The 20429-nt window shown below is 30.7% G+C and overlaps 1 protein-coding gene across 1 annotated transcript; it reads right to left on the bottom strand.

Annotated features, from left to right (window-relative positions):
• Window positions 1-9111: 9111 nt before the first annotated feature.
• LOC147808154 (uncharacterized) lies at window positions 9112-9453 on the bottom strand. The gene has a single exon (XM_087166900.1). It carries the CDS (start codon window positions 9451-9453, stop codon window positions 9112-9114), a length of 342 nt encoding a protein of 113 aa, XP_087023026.1.
• Between the last annotated feature and the right edge of the window lie 10976 nt (window positions 9454-20429).

Below are 20429 nucleotides of genomic sequence, written 5' to 3'. Positions count from 1 at the left end.
AACTCACATGGTTAGCCTGATGGAAAAAGGCTCTAACCCGTAATCCGTCTACCACTGAGGATATTTTTCGTCTCATACACATTTTATTTTATTTTATAACCGTCGTTGAACAGCCGACCCAATTTTTTGGTTTACGACTACCAATGATCTTTTCCGTATCCTTGTAATTTGAGCCCAAGGCAGAAGAGAACTCCTTTATCAAATATTGGGAGACATTTGCCTTCGTGGAGAATTTTTTGACGGAACTAACCCGCATTTGCGTTACATGGAGAGGAAGACCAGGAGAACTTCCCACGGTAAGCCTGCCGGCAAGGAGACTCTAACCCATGATCCGTCTACCACTGAGGATATTTCACGTCAGCAATATGGTCAGTGCAAGCCGGGTGCGGAATTCGTATCAACCTGCCATCGCCGGGATCGAACCCCGGTTAACCTCATTATAAGGTGAACGCTCTATCCCCTGAGCCATCGTGGCTCTCCTACAATATTTTATTTGATTTTATAACCGTCGTTGAACAGCCGACTCAATTTTATGGGTTTACGACTACTAATGTTCAACTCCGTAGTCTTGTAATTTTGAACCCAATCCAGAAGACAAGGGAACTCCTGGATCGAGTTTGGGAGAAATTTGCCTTCGTGGAGGAATTTTTGATGGAGCTAACCCGCATTTGTGTTACATGGAGAGGAAGACCACGAGAACCTTTCACGGTGAGCCTGACTGCAAGGGGACTCTCATACAATATTTATAAATATTAAAATCTTATTATTTATGCATAAAAATAATTAGCTCAACGACATTCAAATATCGTTTTTGTAATGTAAATACTAAAGCCAAACAATGTATCGTGAAATTTTTTATCGCTAAGTAATAAATTTAATTATGATCTCATTAGAAGATTAAAGTTTGGTATAGTCTTGTAGGCTGCTAAATATACGACGGAAACAGAATAACTTTTATAGAAGTCGTATATGATATTAGCTAAGTAATAAATATAATTATGATTTCATAAGAAGATATAAATAACACTACCAATTATACTTAATTCCTATCCACTTTTGTTCCATCACTCTTAATTCGAATTTGTTTTCATCTTCTGGTTGTGCTGCACATAGGGATGATAAACAAACCAATCCAATTTCATTTCAGAAATTGTTGAGTGTATACTTTCTAAATAATTAGCTACTGCTGTAAATTGTATTGCAAAAATAACTTTAACGTTTTTGTGGGAATTTTATGTTAGTTTCGGTCTTTGAGTTCTGTCTTACATTTATCTTAGTCTCGTTTTGGTGCTATTATGCATCAAATATGTTATGAAAATAGTCTATTATTCGCAACAACAAAAAAGCATCATTTTATATCACGACGCAACCTTCGAAAAACAGAATTAAGGGAAATTCAACCGCTGAACAAAGTATCCTCATTTCTTAATTTACGATCAAAATATTAACTAGAGTAAAAATAAATACTGATCAAATTTAAAGTATACGTCAAACCAAGGAATTCCATACCAAAAAAAAAGCAATATTTTGGGATATAGTAGTTTCCAACTATTGTACCTTTATTAATATATTCAAAATAAACAAATGTTTTGATGTATTATTAGTATTTCATTATAATCTGACATCATATAAAATTTTCGATTAATTGATAGAGTTGCAATCCGAATACTTTCTTTGTAAGGTAAATACTACTACCAAACATATCTTTATGTATTGATTTAGCAATCAAGCAATGGTAAACACGTCTATTTTAACAATATATCTTTTCATTTCTCTAACTATTACAACAATTGTATTGTGATATGATAAAAAAAAATAATTACCAGTGCGAACAATTGCAGCAAATATGATAAGAAATAAAAGGAAACATACTTAGTTAAATTAACAAAAAATATCGCTTATCAACAAATATATTATTAATAAGAGTTTAAGAAAAAATACCGAAAATATTAATGAAACACGAGAATAAAAAACCTCTCCTTTCTCGGTAGTGTAGAAGAAATGTCTGATTTCAGCGTTTATTTTCTCAAAACTTTTACCATTACTTCTACTTTAATCAACTTTGTAAACAAAAATATCGTGATAACCTAAAAAAGATTATAAAAGAAAATTTTGCTAAGTTTCTTAGCTACCGAAAAAAAACTAAAATAAATACGAACAAAATAAAGAAAAAAGCTTTCACTACGATTGAAACTTTTTCTTACAAACATTATTTTTACCAAAAAATTAGCCTTATTTTAAGTTGCGTTCGTTTCTTTTACCTGCCATATATATATTTGCGATGAACCTTGAATTATTTTTAGTCTTATTATCTCAAGTTCAATCTTGATATATATCAGTAAATTGTAATAAATGCAAAAATAATTTATTTGTCGTAACCTTTTCTAAATTTCTAAAATAGCCAAGTGTAATAGTAAATCGTATTTTTAAAAGTTATCCATTAAAGTTAACATCGTTTCCTTTCCAGTTATAAGTTGGGTGTTGGAAAAAAATAGTTTAGGAAAATTATAAAACCAAACATATCTGAAACTCATTTTGGAGATGTTTTGCTTGATGGATCATAAAAGTTCCTTAGAAACCAAATAAATAAATGAAATTAAATTCCAGTAAGGGGCAGAACATAAAGAAAAAAGGAAACAGATTTTCCTGTTTTTTTTTTACCAGAAATGAATGGCTATCTTATTCTCCAGACTTGAATCCAATTAATTTTTTCTGTTTGGTTGATCTTGAATACAAGGATTTGAGCTACAGTTCATAAGAATTCGGATCACTCGCCCGGTATGCCTATATAAATGTCAGTGCAAAGAATGGGGCAAAATGTGATGAAGTGTATTGGGTTCCATAGCAGAATATATTGCAACACAATTATAGCTAAAATGTCAAAGGTAATCGATTTGAAAACTTAACTCCTCATTTACTACCCTTAATATGATGACCATTTCAAAAATAGAGTGGAAAAAATAAACTCCCTAACTGCCACAAATGTATATTTAATCGTGCAAAAAAAACGATAAATGCTATCGAAATCTAACAAATTAAAAGTTAAAAAAAATTCAAAATAAAAAATAATATTTTTAAAAACCACGTTTTTGTAGTGGAGAATAATAATTAAAAAAAAATTTGAAAAGTGAAAAACGTGGGGCGCATGAAATACATAACAGTAATGTTATATTAGTGTGTGCATGTGTGCTCATGAGAATATGTGTACGTCTATCTGTAATTGTAATTGCATATGAATGTGGATGTGGAATATGTTTGTGTATATGCGTATGTATGTGGATGTATATGTGGCTGTCCATGTGCATGAGTAAGAAAATGTGTATATGTATGCGTATATGAACTGTTATGTATTTCATTCGCCCCACGTTTTTCGTTTTTCACGTTTTTTTTTTAATTATTATTCTCCACTACAAAAACGTGGTTTTTAAAAATATTATTTTTTATTTCGAATTTTTTATTTTAAATTATAATTTTTTTAATTCTTAACTTTTATTTTTTTTTTTTTAAATTATTATTTTTGAATTATTATTCTTCACTACAAAAAACGTGATTTTTAAAAAATATATATTTTTACTTAGATTATTTTTCTTAGTCAAGAGTAGTCAAGACTACTACAAGACCACTACTAAAATATTAGAACATTCATTTTAAATTAGGGATACAAAAATCTTTATAGAAAAACAATACCTTTATGACTTTCATTAGTTTTATGCTGATGACAACCAAAACGATCTGGAAATGAATGAGGAAAAACTGGATCCTACCACGTGATTTTTCAGCCAATAAAAATACTCCGACAATAAAAATCTTTTCACCTGACATGTAATACTAATTTGAAATAATGGAATCGACAACAAAAGACAATCTCGAAAGTAATTTTTTTTTTAAATTTTAATTTTATTTTACTTTGTATGTCTTTTTTCTCTTCATTTTCATGCATTGTCATCCAATTCTGAACTATGTGTCAAATTTGAAGTTTGTAGCTAGTCGGGAAGTTAGTTTAAAATCGATTACAAAATTCCACCCGGACAGACATACACGAAGGCAAGTTTATATAAACGTGGTAATAATAATAAAATAGGTGGAGTTGGGAAAATTAAAAACTATTTTATCACCATTGGACTCAGAGTGGAGTTAAAAAGTAAATATTAACAACAACACCAAATTTGTTCAGGCAATTAGACTAAACAAACTAATTTACCTTTCTAATGGTAGTATTTGGTAGAGTTTGATTTTCTCAGTGGTGATTCGTTAGAATTCAACTTTCTCAACGCTGATTCGATATAATTCGATTTTCTCAGCTCTGATTCAATAGAATTTGATTTTTTTTTCTGCTTAAATATTGAATTGCAATCTTTATGTGTCAATTATGTAATGTGATGTATGCATATGTTTCTTACTTTATTTTTGACAGACTAAAAATATCCATTAAAGGCAATGATTATTGAACTTCTCATATAATCGTCTATATCGAAAAGGTAAGATGACATTAAGTTAGATCAGTTGCTTGAAATTTTCCCCACTAACATTTGTTAAAAGCAGTTCTATGCTCTGTTGTCTCATTAGATAAATAGCAATATTATTTTTTATGCAATTCATATCATGCACAACTGCAACTGATAATCTGAATTACTGCAGAGTGTTAGGGATTAAAACACATGAGTTTTGGAATTATTGTAATAGACAGTGAACCAATTGCAACAATTTAGGTTCAGGATTTGTTTATGATTAATCTGGTGAGCAAAAATTATGGAAGCGTCGGTCTTGTAAAAGTAATATCACTCAAAAGTGTTTTTAAATTTAAAAAAATAATTCAACGACATTTCTAAACATGAAAACATTTGAAGCGTGAGCAAGTGAACGAAACTTAACAGAAATAATAGGAGGCTCCGCCCCCTGCTCGCCAACGCTCACCAACCCCCGAGAATTGCTACGCAATCCCATGTGGTTCACGCCGTGAACCATGGCTTGCTGCGCTCGCTCGCCAATGAACACAATGTTCTAGCACAAAGACATAATATATTATCATCAAAGACATAGTATTTTATCAAAGACATAGGATTGTACTTATGTAGAAGAATTCTACCAATGTTCTTATTGGCTTTTAAAAAAGTATATTAGCTATTTAGATTGTACATGGTGAAAAAATCAAAACATTAGTTAAATAAGAAACATATTAGCAAAATAAATTATCAAATATTGCTTCACTAATATTCTGCATTTTAAAGCGTGAAAATTCAATGCATAAATAAACGCGAAATATAAAAAAATTCAATGCATTCAATACAAACACTTAAACGTTTTTTAGACGTCATGGTAGCTCCCAGTAGAAAAATATTAATTCAACAGCGGCCTTTTAAAGCATTCTCACTTCAATTAATTAATTAATTCCTAATTGAGTTTAAATTAAATATTGTCATGTTTTTAGTGCATGAATCTGAATTGAACAACCTGATAATGCTCACTCTGGTTATTGTTATCTGGTTGCTCACTACGTGCTCTTGAGCGCCGAATCCAATCAATTAAAAATGAAAACTGTTGCCAGCGCGAGAAAAGAAATATCATCGGTTTTATTGATACATACATACATACGTACGTATTAGCGTTTTATATAATATAGATAGGTGAAATGGAGGCTTTTTGAAATCTTAACTTGAAGCACAATCGAACAAAATATCTAAACGTCCGTGTGACACGTGAAAGGCAAGAAAACTCCAGTAGAGGATATGATCACCCCAGACTCCTGTTGCATTTAAATTAAAATATTTTATGGTGAGAATTAATGTAAATTTATTTATATATAAATTAGATAGATAATAGGTTGAAATATTGTATGTGTACATATATTTGGATTTGGATATAGCCCCAATTAAAAAAACAGGCAATGATTGAATTTCATAATAAACAAATTATGGCCGAAAATAGTATAAAAAATAAGGAAAAAAGAAAACATCGAAATTTGACCAATCACATATTATGAAAATTGTATTAAAATCAGCAGGACCAGTTTTATTAACAGATTAAACTTGATAATGTTGCTAAAAATAGTCTTTCAACTCTCTCTTTCTATATCTCCATTTTTTGTTTTTGGCAATCAATCAGGCATCAATTAATGGCATTAATCACTCAGATCTAAAAATTCAAATGAATGAATAATAACATATTTCTTAAAATTTTAGAATAAAAAGGTTTGAATGTAAGATTTATTTAAAAAAAAAACAATCATGTTAAATCAATCATCATTCTATTTCACATTTAGAGTTCTTATTTCATTTTTCAAGACAATAAACTATTTTAAGCTTAATAAATTTATAACATCAAGGTGTATAAAAATTATGACAAAATCATTCACTGAGTTTTGTTTTGAAAACTGGTCCCCTTCGACGAATATTGATCGTTTTTTGTTTTCCATCAACAAAGCTATAACGAATAAAATTCACAAAAATGGCTTTTTTTAGGATAGAAATTCTAATTAATATCCATCAGAAAATTTGTTTCGTAACATAATAAGATTAACGACAAAATTAATGTATCCTGCTCTTTGACTTTCATAGTTTGTCCAGCAAACTGAAGTTAGAATAATTTAATTACTAGACAATTCCCCAATGTAAACATTTAATGGATTTCTCGAATGTAAGATGTAAATCAATTTGTGTACATTAAAAGCTTGTAACTTACGGATTTGTTTTATTAGTTCTTTCCATTAATTATGTAAAGAGTGGTGAAATTGATGGATCCAGAACTTTTATATGATTTTTTTGTTATTTGAATCTTTTAACAATATAGCTCAAGAGCATTTTTCTTAATTAATAGATATATATCCCTTTATCAATATTAAAATGTTTCACAATTACTTAGGAATTCTAACGTTTAGTTTCTAAGTTGTACTTGTAGCAAAATATTCCAATAAAATTTCCATACTGTATGTAATGTCATTTATCACGGCAAAAACATGTTTCTGGATAATGAAACAAAAGTTTTCTGCATTTAAACCATTAATTTGGTAATTCTCCCGCTCATATTGAAATGGTTTACGAGAAAATTCCGGTTTTCAAATTTATAGTTTTTATCAAAACGCAATGTTTGGAAAATTCAAAACTGAAAATTATATTTAAACGAATAAATGAAACGAATACCATACTCTAATGTATCATGAGAAAATTACCAAATTTTACTGCAGTTACCGAATTTTATCGCTTATTATAAAACCATATTTTCATGCAAATTTTACCGAAATCATACCCAAAGTGTTTCGTTAAAAACTACCGAGCTTTTTATTACTCCCATAGATCCAGAAACACACTAATCTTTACCATAATCTGGTAGATTTGATCATACTTTTTTCTCTGTGTAGAATATTTATTTCATTTTTACTATCCCTTAATAACTTTCATTTACATTTCTAAAACATAAAAAAACAAACTGTCAAATATTTCAAAACCACAAAATTTTTACATTTTTAATAAACATCGTGAAAACACGTTTAATACATAAATTGTCTTTTTAAAAACATCATCATATAAATTTCAATATTGTTTTACCTAAATAAAAATTGATTTTAATACAAAACGCATATTTTTTTTAACGAAAATCCCTTATGAATATCTAAACTTGACACTGGAAAAACTGAACATTGCTGCATACCTAGAAAGACTGAAGGGGCCAGTGCGGCCCTTTTCAGATTGTTTGTGTGTCGGTCAGCTAAGCATGCAAAATCTTAAAATATAACCATAATTATTTTAAAAAGAAGTGCATTAGACACTTGGTCATTAAAATTGCATTGTAGTTTATTAAGTTTGATTAAGGAAAATATTTAATTAAACGGACCACTGACTTTTCAATATTATCGTTTCTTAGATACTTGAGTTTCCCTTACTCTATAAGTTATACTATTGTTGAAATACTTTTGTTTGGGTACCTCATATTTACCAGCGGGTACCTTATACCCGAACCTACCTGGGGTTATGGGATACCTTTCAAAATACCAAAAGGGGCCAGGAGGGTCCAAAAGGCCCCTCCCGTCATTCTAGGGATAGGTAAAAGGCTATATATATATATATATATATATATATATATATATATATATATATATATATATATATATATATATATATATACTAGCGGACCCGACAGACGATGTCCTGTACACACGTCATTAATTGGAAAATTTCAAATTTTTTTGAATAAGCTGTAACAATCTGGATCGTTTTGATGTAAATTTTTATTAAAAAGTTATCATATTAACGTCATTACATATATCTTATCACAATTCGACCAATCGATAGCGTGTGAGTATGTGTATACTATCAGTGAAGTTAAATGTAGAGGTTGTTTTAAATCAAAACTTAAACTTATTTTAATTAAAGGTAAAAAAGTGAAAACTTAAACTATTTTATAACAGATATATTTTTTCAATTAAAAAAAACTTAAGTTATCGTAATGCCATTAGATGTACAATATTTTTGGTTAATCCTTCAGGAGTATACACAAACAAATTCGAGGGTTTTCCAACTCTGGAACACGCAACATATAATTGACTGTGAGAAAAGCACGGGTTTTCTAAATCTAAGCCACAAATTGTCATTGTTTGACCTTGTGACTTATTAATAGTCATAGCAAATGCTAAGCGGATTGGAAATTGCAAACGTTTGAATCGAATCTGAAGGAATCATTGGGATATGCGGTAGAAGTACAACTTCACCTTGAAATTTTCCACTTAAAATAGCAGCTTCCAAAATGTTACCCATGATTTTTTTTATGACCAGTCGCGTGCCATTACACAATTTCGGAGCATTCAAATTTCTAAGCAAAATTATAGGTGAACCAATCTTCAATCGCAAATTATGGGGTGGCATTCCAGGTAAATCCAATGAATTTAAAAACTCGGCAGGATAGTTGACAACTTCATCAGGATCAACAACAGTGTCAATCGATTTGAATGTAATTTCACTACCAAGCAATGATTGTTGTACTTTAAAATTGATTGCGTCAACATCTAAATTTTTTTGCGGCTAAAATAGCTCGCTCACGTAGCCATGCATGATTAGTATAATTATGTGGCAAATCTGGAAAGATACTTTTTATTAACTCATCTTTGGTAGGCCCAATGTTTCAAAAATTCTGTGGGAGTCGAATATATTGTGTATCTTCATACAATTGAATTTTATCATTGCCAATGTCTAACAGTTGTTCGGAGAATCTTGACGCTAATGAATCATTTTGAAGTTGAACACGCATATTAAGAGTAAGGCATAATTTACTGACACTTCGCCACAGATAAGATTCTTTCAAACATGCGTTTATTTCGTCACCATATGTCGCACGTGGAATGACGGGTAATATTTGTCTGAAATCAAATGACAGCAGCAGTAGAGCACCACCGAAAAGCCGAGTATTATCTTTGATATCCTTTAGGGACCTGTCGAGTGCTTCAAGCGAATGCTTGTGGGCCATTGTACATTCATCCCAGATAGTAATTTAACATTTTCTCAAAACTTCAGCCATGCTTGCTTGAATGCTTCTTTATGTTACACATTGCTTCGGGATTGGTATGAATATTCAAAGGTAATCTAAGTGCTGAATGCGCTGTCCGTCCACCGTCAAGTAAGGTTGCTGCAATGCCTGATGAAGCAATTGCCAATGCAATATGATTTTGAGATCGAATGCGCGCAAGTATTAGTGAGATGAGGAATGTTTTACCAAATATATGCTTCAGCATAAATTTGGTGAAAATCAGCAGTAAGCAATCGTTGATTGTTAGCAACAAAAGTAGCTAGAGAAGTCATATCGAACTGGTGTTCACGTTGAACGTCGCTGTTGATGATATCTGCTGCTTGGCGGATTGGCGCTGGCATGCCAAAATTTATGAGCGGCATGTTCGAAATAAGAATACAAATATCCTCAATCATTATTAATGCCTCGTTATATATTTCTGCGGAGAATTCCATACTGAGATTTTGATTAGTAATTCTAATCCGATGCAAAATATCCTCACTCATTGAGTCTTTATATTTATTCCACAGAGCAGATGCTTCAGACGGAAAACACGTTGTCAATATTATTGAAAATAATTGACGAATTTGCTGTGGAGATGAACTCAGTGCTGCATCTGCAAGTGTGAGATCCCAATGGTTATCATCCTCCAATAAATGTAACTCACGACACGCATCAAAGAAAGTGCCGTATAAAGTACCGTTGACTTTTTGCAAGTATTGGAAGCATGTCGGTCCAGGAGCGTTAACCAATAACAAGCGCAGAAAAAAGCATTCGCGTTGCTTAGGATGAACTGTATATAATCGTCCTAAAGTATTTGTCATAACTATGTCGGCAAATCCTGGGACTCGAGTGCCTCGTTTCCGTGGTTCCCAACTTTTTGATTGTTTATTCCATGTAAAAAATTTAGGAACATCAGTATACATTAATGTCTTCTCAAATTCACCAACAATATCTTGTCGATTACAAAGGTTGAAAAATTCAATAAGAGTTGTTTTTGGAGCTGTTAAAGCTTGTTGTAGTGCATTCTGTTCTGTGAAATAAACACGCTGTCTATTTTCAAGATGCACAGCCAAATGTGCAACAGCAGGATCCCTTTCATGTATAGGAAATGTAGAAATTCGCCAAATAGCTTCATTACTACTTATGTATCGTCCCATTTGATAATGTGTTATTTCGTCATTCTTATTTACATTTTGAACAGCAAATATAGCTTTATCACTGCCCTTATGAATGTACTTACAAATGTACTTGATAGACCTCTCCGCACTGCATAACTCAACGTTAATGTGTACTTTATAGGTTTTGCACAGCAATGGTGAGTATGGAACCACCCAGCGATTATCGATGTCAACTCTTACACTGTTTGATAGACGCAATTCATATGATTGACCGCCATTGTCTACATCTCTACGACGGTAAGATGGATAACCATCGATATTGGTGATAGTGTCAGTTTGACATGGTTTAGGAAAACGTTTCGTACATTTTCCATTATCCATACATGGTGACATCATGTTGAGAGAACCACATGGACCATGGATCATATTAGTAATCACAATGTCAAACAATTCTTGATCAACATTCGGATTTGGAATTTCCGCTGAAATAATTTTGTCAATTTCTTCTGGGCGTACTTTGTCCACCAACCAAATCAAAATATGCGCATGAGGTAAACCTCGTTTTGCCATTCAACAGAATAAAGCCAACATGAGAATAAAGCCAACAAACCGAGTGATGTGTAATCAATTTCATCAGGGATTTCAATTTTTGTTTGAACACACGTGCAATGATATCATGGCGATGCATCGATGTCTGACCTGATAACAGCAAATTTTTAATTTCATCCCAGTTTGGATTACACGTAAATGTGATAAAAAGATCTGGTCGGTCGTATGCGCGTACGTAAGTCATGGTGTCTTGAATATATTCTTGCATATGACGCGGACTACCAATGTATAATGATGGAAGAATAAATGCGGTACCGATGTTGTTGATATCATTCGTTGCATCTACGTTACCGATTATGGCGTCACGCAAATGAATGTACTCTTCAGAACGAAGTTTCGCTTGATTAAATTTTATATAACGCAATCTCTCACTTTCGATTTTTACATACATATCAACAATGTACTGATGAAATAGCTGTCTGCATCGGAGAATGTTATTATCTTCATTTTCACGAATCATCAACCGGTATGCGTAGAAGTTCATTGCACTAACTTTCTTGATTAGTTCTTCACCTGTAAATAAAACTATTTATAAGATAAACAGAAATAATTGGTTAAAAAAATTATAAAATAATCTATAAGTTGTGCCTGTTGTTGGATTCCTTTGTTTAATATTTAAATGATATCCATCTTCTCCTTCCCAAAATATCAACGGATATTGCAGTGCGTCGTAAGAACGATGATTGTCTTGAATTGTTTGTATTGTATTATCTCTGCGTTGTATGCGAATATCTCGACGTTCACATGGGTTACCAGCCATAACAACTGCAACTTCATTAACAGTTGGAACATTATATGTGCCTGCGTGCTCTCCATAGGGCACTTTGTCTGCTTTAATAACAATGGCGTAGTTGTCGTTTTGCAGTCTGTTGGAAAGAGTCTTGAACAATCGTATCAATTGGTTATGGGTTTGCAAGAACGTTTCCAAAATGTCGACAATTTCTCGTTCCTCCATCTGCTCTATATGGTTGTATACGCATCGTGTATGAGTTTGTTGCTCCTCATCGCCCATAAAGTAAATTTGTAAGAATTTTGGATCGACATTAGGCATTGGAAGCAATGAACCAATTTGGTGGTACACTTGACCTTGAATCTTAAATGTAGATTCAAAATTACGACCATCCTCATTATGAACAATTTTTGTTGCTCCAAATGATGTCATTTGAAAGCAAGAATTGAATTTCGCCGTTGGTCACGTTCTCTGTTTTCGTTGGTCGCTCGTTGGCGTGTCTCTCGTTGTCTTAATGCATTTGCACGAAGACGTTGATTGCGTTGCTCTGAATTTTCATTTTCACGTGAAGATGCAACTTGATTTCTTGAATTCACATTATCCGTCAAGTGTTCTTCAACTGTTCTATTCAATTGATGATCATGGACCAATTGTGCGTTTCGAGTACGTCGACCATTATTTCTTGCTCTTCCACGAAAACGTGGCATTTCTTTGTAAAACAAATTACTGTAAAATAGTACATAAAAAATATGAGTGATTTATTGAAAATGATATTTTAATTAAGCAACAGGACTGAAAAGATTTATTGTACCAAATTTTAGATAAAAAATTTTTAATTTTATTTTTTTGCTTTTTTTCATTTAATATTTTAAATAAGAAATTTTAAATAAAAGCAATTGAAAAAGTTTTATATGAAATCAATTAGCTTCACAAATAAATTTAGAGGTCACAGTGGTTGTTAACCAACGCACGTATAAATTCGATCTAAAATTATAAACAATACTCACTTCAATTCGACACTGAATCTACAAAATGTGTAGTTTTTTACATTTTTAAAATGCACACTTCAAAATTCTACAAACACAATAATAACACGAAATTACAAATTCTATTCAACGACTCTTTTTCCTGCTCCCTATTAAATTATATGTCTATCAAAACAAACTAAAAAAATATTTATAGAAAAACAAAAGTTTTATGACTTTTATTATTTTTATGCTAGTGAGAACCAAAACAATATGGAAATGAATGAGGGAAAACTGGATCCTACCACGTGATTTCCCGGCCAATAAAAATGTAGCGTTAAACGTTTAACGCTTTCTTGTTGGAAGTCGCATAAGAAGTATAACTTTTAAGAAGTAGAATTTTTCCCACTCAATAAAAAATTAATTAAAAAAACATTGTGAATCTAATTGTGAATCTAAACCATTCTCGAATCCTTCTGAAGGTACACAGAAAATTTCATTTAAATCGGTCCAGCCGTTTAGGAGGAGTTCAGTGACAAACACACGCACAGACGAAATATATATATAAAGATATATATATATATATATATTTCTGTAAGCAAACTCATGAATAATTAAATAAGCACTTCAACTGGATAGGATAAAAATATGAGCAGTCAAAAATATTCAATAGTTTCAGTAAGTTATTTTTTGAATTACAGAGAAACGGAAAACCAAAGAGTCATATTGGTCCTATTCGTCATTCTAGTTTCAAACCATTTTAATATGCAAACTGTTGTTCAAAGCATTATTCTTCATCATAAGTGTGTAGATTTAAAATATTGCTTCAATTTAAATACATCTGGTCTACATAATTTTTAAAACATCAATTTACTAATTTTTTTTCCTAACCTATTAATCCAAAACATTATTCCTATACCACCTACATGTTTATTAAAATATCAATATAAAAATATCAGTTTAAAATATTTTTAAAGCAGTACCTTACCAAGTTCCTTTTATGTCAAATGTAATTTTCTGAAACATTATTTTATTATGGTTATTTTAGTTTAAAATAAAAATTAATTTGCAAATAAATTTATCCTTCTTTAAGAAACAAACCTTTCTTAAGAAATAAATTAATTCAAAATATTTTTCTATCATAAATACATCAGTTCAATACATTTTTCAGGTTTATAAATGTAAATACTTCCTTAAAATTTTAATATAAACATGAAACGAAGCGTAAATATTTTCCGCTTCAAAAGTAACGTTACTTTAATTTTTTTAAAGTTTGCAGAGAAACTTTAGTTTTTTGATTTATAGCTAAAAATAAAAACTCTTAATGCCCAAATTAAACAAGCATGCATTTTTAAAAACATAATGGATTTAAACTGAAAGTATCTACATTAAAAAGAGACCATTTGTTTCAAATTTTTGAAACTTTAAGCAAATAAAAAATCCTTTGAAGCTTAAGTGAAAGGTTACATCGATTTTTAGTTTTTAGAAATCTTTGTACTTTTATTTAAAGCATTTGGTCTTTGCGGTTAGTAGCGACCTTATAGCTGTTATCGGATCGGATTTCTAACAAGAAACCAAGTTGAAATTGCTTAGAGAGGGTTTTTTTTTCCTTTTTAGCAATTTCAAGAAAACTTTCTCGAAGATCATTTACCTTTTTCTTACAAAAACCCTTTCTCAGTTCCTCTATTTCTCTTATTGAGAAGCAATGGACCACTCTTCGATTTAAGTAAATATTGCTAGAGTAAATATAAGAGATAGAGATAAATGTAAAAGAGAAAAAAACAGTATCGAAGACTCTTTTAGACTACTAAATAAATTCTTTAATGCTTTATTATGGGATAATGTATGTCTTCCTTATCTAAGACTTTATTACGATTATTTTAAAATAAATATTAATGCTATACTAAATCCCAATCAGTAAAACTATGGTTAAGAGTATTTTATTTGACATAATATAATAAGAAGAATTATACATGACATGTCAGTTAACCTTAATTGGTTAAATACTTTTACTTCACATTTTAAAACGAAAAAGACGAACAACGGGTATCTTAATTAAGAATCATAAATTGATGTCTAAGCAAAAAAAACAATATTCCCGAAATCTAACTATTGAGGAAAGCAGGAGTAGAAAATTTCGAAATCTGTTTAATTGCCGGTGAAACCACGAAACATCTCAAGCTTCAACCGACAATCAAATGAGTTTTAACGTTTTTTACTTCACTCTTCTTAATAGTGATTTATCAGATTTCAAAAGCCTTTTGTTTTTTCCTTACTTGAATGGTTATTTGCAGACCTCATTATTTTTCTTTTTTTATCTTCATTTTCGACAAGGATTAAACATATATACGAAAGGTAGTCTTTACAGAACACCCTACATTAAAAGGATTCTTTAACAATTAAAAACCTCTAAATCTCTTCACACAAAAAAATATCAAAGTTAAATTTAACAAAAATTTATTCTCTTTAATCTCTTAATCGAAAAAATTTTTTTAATTAATATTTAACATAGACATTAAAGTAATTTTTTACCTAAAAAAATGATACTAAATATTTTTCAGGCAGAAATTTAAAATCGTTCTTAAAATTAAAGACCTTAAAACTAAAAAGAGCTTTTTTTGGACGATATTTTTGTTTAATATAAATTGAATTTTAAGATATCTCGAATACTGTTTAAAATCTTAAAACGTATTTCTGAGAATTTTGAGCAACTAATAATGAAATAAGAGATTTAAAATATTGCACATTTATTGTATGAGATATACACAAATGAATACATTAAGAAGGCGAAGGAAAAAATGTAATTTAATGTAGTACAAAAGTAAATTTGTGTATCTTGTATATTTTGTTAAAATGATGCAATTTCTCAACAAAAAAACTAAAATAATGCAATAAACTAAACTCGATATATTTTTAAAAAATAAAGGTTTGATTTTGTTTATTATTATAAAACATCTATTAATAGCGTGCGAGAAAATGTTGTAGTAATATTTGGTTTATTTGTTTGATTCTTCTATGATTTTTCTAACGTTGTGTTTGAAATAATGCATAAAAACCTATCTTCAAAGTAATCGACTTGCTAACTATACTTTGTATGTCGCTAGTAAAAATCTATGTCAATGAAAATAATGTTCTTTCAATTGTATGTATTTAATTATTCAAACAGTAATCAGTTTTTATTCCATTTGCATTTCATTCATAATCATCGTCTAAAACAAATGATTAAATTTGAGATTAGTTTTCACAAAAAATAAATGTTATTTCACAAAAATCAAGAACACCAATTTTTTTCTTTATTTTATATTATTTATCTTATATAAATCAAAGAAATTGATGTTTTTAGATTCCTCAATATGCTTAAAACTTAATAGAGTAAAAATATAATAGCTTTGTAAAAACGACAAAAGTATGAAGCTAATTTATTATCATTAATGTTGAAGATTTATAAACGAAGCTACTGGAAATCGCTAATTAAAAGACACAAAAAATAATAAAAAGCGATAAAAAAGAAATTATAATGGGTTTTACGCTACTAAATCTTGAAGAAAAAAAACACTTTTTTTGAAGAACGCTTTTTCTTTTCCTTTTTTAATGATTAAAACACTTCATGGAGATAAACAAGTAGATTAAAACACCCTGTTTAATAGAATTTTTCTGAGATGGTCTTTTATGCGAACCACTGGCATCTACTTAACGCATCTGTTTTAAAAATATACATTCCTAACTTGATTTATTTCTAAACTAAGTCGATAAAAAAATGTGACTAGATTTAAAACATCTTAGCGTTAATTTTTATTTTAGAAAATGTAAAACTTTACATAGGGATTAATAAAAAAATAATCAGATAGCACTGAGAAAAAAAAGTATGGTCAAAATTAACAGGTTATGGTAAAATTTACTGTGTCGGTGGGAATAGCAAAAAATTCAGTAATTTTTACTACAGTTCTTTGGTAATGATTTTGGCAAAGTTAACACTAACACATGATTCTATAATATGACATAAAATTTGGTAAATGTGGTAAAATTTTTTAATTTTATCCTGATATCATTTATCCTGAGAGCACAACATTTAGTCGTTTATTCGGCAAAATTTACTTTTCAGTTTTGTACTAAATGTGTGGTAATCAGAGCTACAATTTTGAAAACCAGAATTTCCGATAAGCCGTTAACATATTATCGGAAAAATTACCAAATAAATTGTTTATATTCCGTAAATTTAGATTTTATTAACCAGAATTACAGTTTTTTTACTGGAAATATCAAAACCAAACATTAAGGCTATTTTACTAGATTTTTTTCTCCACGTGCAAATTGTATCTCTTTTTCATCTTAACGAAAATATAATGATTGTATTTTTAGAAGGAATAAAAATAAACATTGATAACATCTTATTTTCAAACACATACGTTGAATTTCTTTTCATGATAGAGTTTAATCTCCATTTGCATTAAATCATAGTAGAATTTATAGCGCAATAATGAACAAACACAATTTTTTTTTACTTTTGTTAAAAAATAATTTCAAAAATTATATTTTAATGAGTGACAATATTAAATAGCATTAAAACGTATATATATATATATATATATATATATATATATATATATATATATATATATATATATATATATATATATATATATATATATATATATATATATATATATGAAAGATCTTCACAATTGCATATTAGGGATCAAAAGATAATATTTATGCAAGAAAAGAAGAAAAAAATATCGAAATATGACGAAATACTTGTTACGAATGTCTGATTACAGATATTAAACCAATCTTATTCCCGGAAAAATTTGAAATTATTTATAATAATCTCTTTTTACCTCCAATTAATTTAATCGGGAACTCAAACAAGTTTTAATTTTTTAATTCAGCTTCTTTCGTTAAGGACTTTTTAGAAACTTAAATCTAAGATAAAATGCATGGACTTGTTTAGAAAATATTATGCTTCTACAAATAATCGCAATGCGAAAAAAATTCGAAATACTGACATAAATCCACCCAATCCAATCTAAATTCAATACTTTTTATTGAATTGAAGTATAAAAACGCAACTTTAAAACTATATATCATAAATAGCAATTAGTAATTCGTACTCAATTAGATACCTGCTAGTGACGTCATCGTAGGTAAATCCTGACATTTATCGATTCAGATGCCAATCAGGTTCGACGCACACGCATGACGTCGCGTTCAGATGTGTAATTAAATCTGATTCAAATCGCACGGTTAAGCATAATCGCTTCACTTATAATGCCTAATCATGTGATTTAAATAAGATTTAATAGGATACTTGTAAGCGATGTTACGCGCGTGTCTCGTCCCAGAAATGCTTATGAATAAGCAAATGTCACGATATACATACGATGACGTCACTGGCTGGTATCCAATTGTAATCGTGCAAAAATTAAAAGAAATATGACGTAGACACTTATAAACCATTGAGTGTCAACTATTCAAATCTACCATATGAATTAATTGTTTCCTTTGAGTGTTGCTAGAGGATACACGGCTCCTTTAGTCAAAGAGAAACTTTTAGAAAAGCAATGTGATGACGTTAAAGTGGATTTCCTTACGTATTTTAGTTCATGATCATGAACTAAAGGTCAGCTCGGGATAGTCTGGTTGGTAGGATGTTGGATTCGTTAAGTAAAAACGGGAGTTCGAATCCCGTCTGCAGCTTAAATTTCTTGGTTTCCTAAGCAGGCCTGCTGGCATGGCAAGTGAGCAATGGAAACAACAACAACACTAAAGTTTAAATCCCTGTACTTCTTATAAATTGGAGATAAGAGAGACAAGAATTTCAAAATTGTCTGAAGTAAAGATTGCAAATGAGAAAACCAGCTTAATTTGCTACCACACTTGGCGAATTTTCTCTCCTACTCTATTTCTTTTCTTTGTGTAGTTAGTTTTTTGCTTGCAGTTCGTTTTTTTTTATTCGGTTGTAAATATTATGTCTTTAATTTCAGTGTTATTTAAATGATAAACAATTGATGTAATTGGTTACTTGCAAATTAAGAGTCCCGCAGTGGACTGATCGTTAAGACACGGTTCCCAGCAGATCACCGAAGTCAAGCATCACTGGCTACGGTCAGTGTGCGGGTGGGTGACCACTTGGATCAGTCTGCGTAGGGACCGAGGGTGTGCGGTATTGGTCCTCGTTAAACTGTGCTACCGTAAAGTGCTCGACTTCGCGCGCAGATCGTCGGGCTACCGAAGCGGGGGTGCCATCCCCTCCGCAGAGGATCAAAATTGTGATGGCATGTCTTCGGATCATCCTCCGGGATGTTTCCCAGACCGTCGCCAATAGCCCATTGTGCAGCTCTAGTGTGACGTAAATTAACAACAACAACAACAACAACAGCAAATTAAGAATGCTTGATTAGGCCCATCCACGTGATTTAAACACAATAGTTGGGCCTGATCATATGGTTGTGTATGGCTGGAAAAAGTCACAGCGATTATACTTGGTTTACTGTCACGCTGAATCAATTTTCGAATCAGATTTAATTGGATACCGGTAAACGGTGACACGCGTATGTGTTGAACCTGATTTGTTTCTAAATCATGGCATAAATTAATTCCTCGATTTTTCAAGATGACGCTGTTTGCCTCTCTGCAATTAATAAGAAATTGACTAAACAATATTCGACAAAGAAGTTTTTTTTCTATGAATTCTGTATTTAACCACGATTGATTTTGTATATTTTCCCCCTCTGCCAAGAGACTCTCAATTACTCAAATAATCCTCAATTTATTTATTAGCTGATACAGTTCATTATGTATTGATTAGTAAAACTAAGAAAAATTAATACATACCTATAATTCTTTGAAACTTTTTACTAATATGACTTTTAAATATAAGATTTTTAAATATAAGTTGCTAAGGCATAAAAGACCAAGAGCTGGACAATCCCTAATGGTGTATTTCTAAGGCCCCAAGAAAGATACTGCAGCTTGTTTTAGAATGCTGAAAGGTCATTTCTCTCTAATGTTCCATCTCTATCGAATTGATGTCGCTGACTCAGTGACTCTGGTCAGCCTACGATAGCCGAACATTTGAGCGTATGTCCTACACTTAGTGGATTTAGTTGTATTATCGAAAAGTATTGGGGAGCACGTGCACTAATGGCACAGATGCTATTTCTTGTAGTAAGTGGCTTTTGTAAAATAAATCTAGCTCGGGCAAGTGAAACAAATGTTATGTTTTCTTTTAACAATTTAAGGTTTTGGCAGAGTTAACATCGAATGCATTTTAGGATATCATCTTCACTATGTTTTTTTAGAATTCCGTTATTGAGTAGTCAATTTTTCAAAACCTGTTGCTATTTAAACAGTTTACGAAATTAATTTAGTAAGTATTCCGCTATATTTATTTGTCTAAACATTTCTGAAATAACAAAAATCGCTGAGAAAAAGTAGAAATGTGCAGTAAACAATATAAACTGATATCAATTTCGTGTCCAATGTTCATGCATCGCAAAGCGTATTATTCAA

The sequence above is a fragment of the Parasteatoda tepidariorum genome, chromosome 6 (assembly GCF_982258835.1).
Source record: "Parasteatoda tepidariorum strain Cologne lab strain chromosome 6, Ptep-v5.0, whole genome shotgun sequence".
Lineage (NCBI taxonomy): Eukaryota > Metazoa > Arthropoda > Arachnida > Araneae > Theridiidae > Parasteatoda > Parasteatoda tepidariorum.
The sequence above is the reverse complement of the archived record's forward strand: the minus strand, read 5'-3'. Positions and strand labels throughout refer to the sequence as shown.

What these genes read in the sequence shown, in the direction of transcription:
- LOC147808154 (XM_087166900.1), bottom strand. Translation starts at nt 9,453, where the DNA reads ATGGCCCACAAGCATTCGCTTGAAGCACTCGACAGGTCCCTAAAGGAT.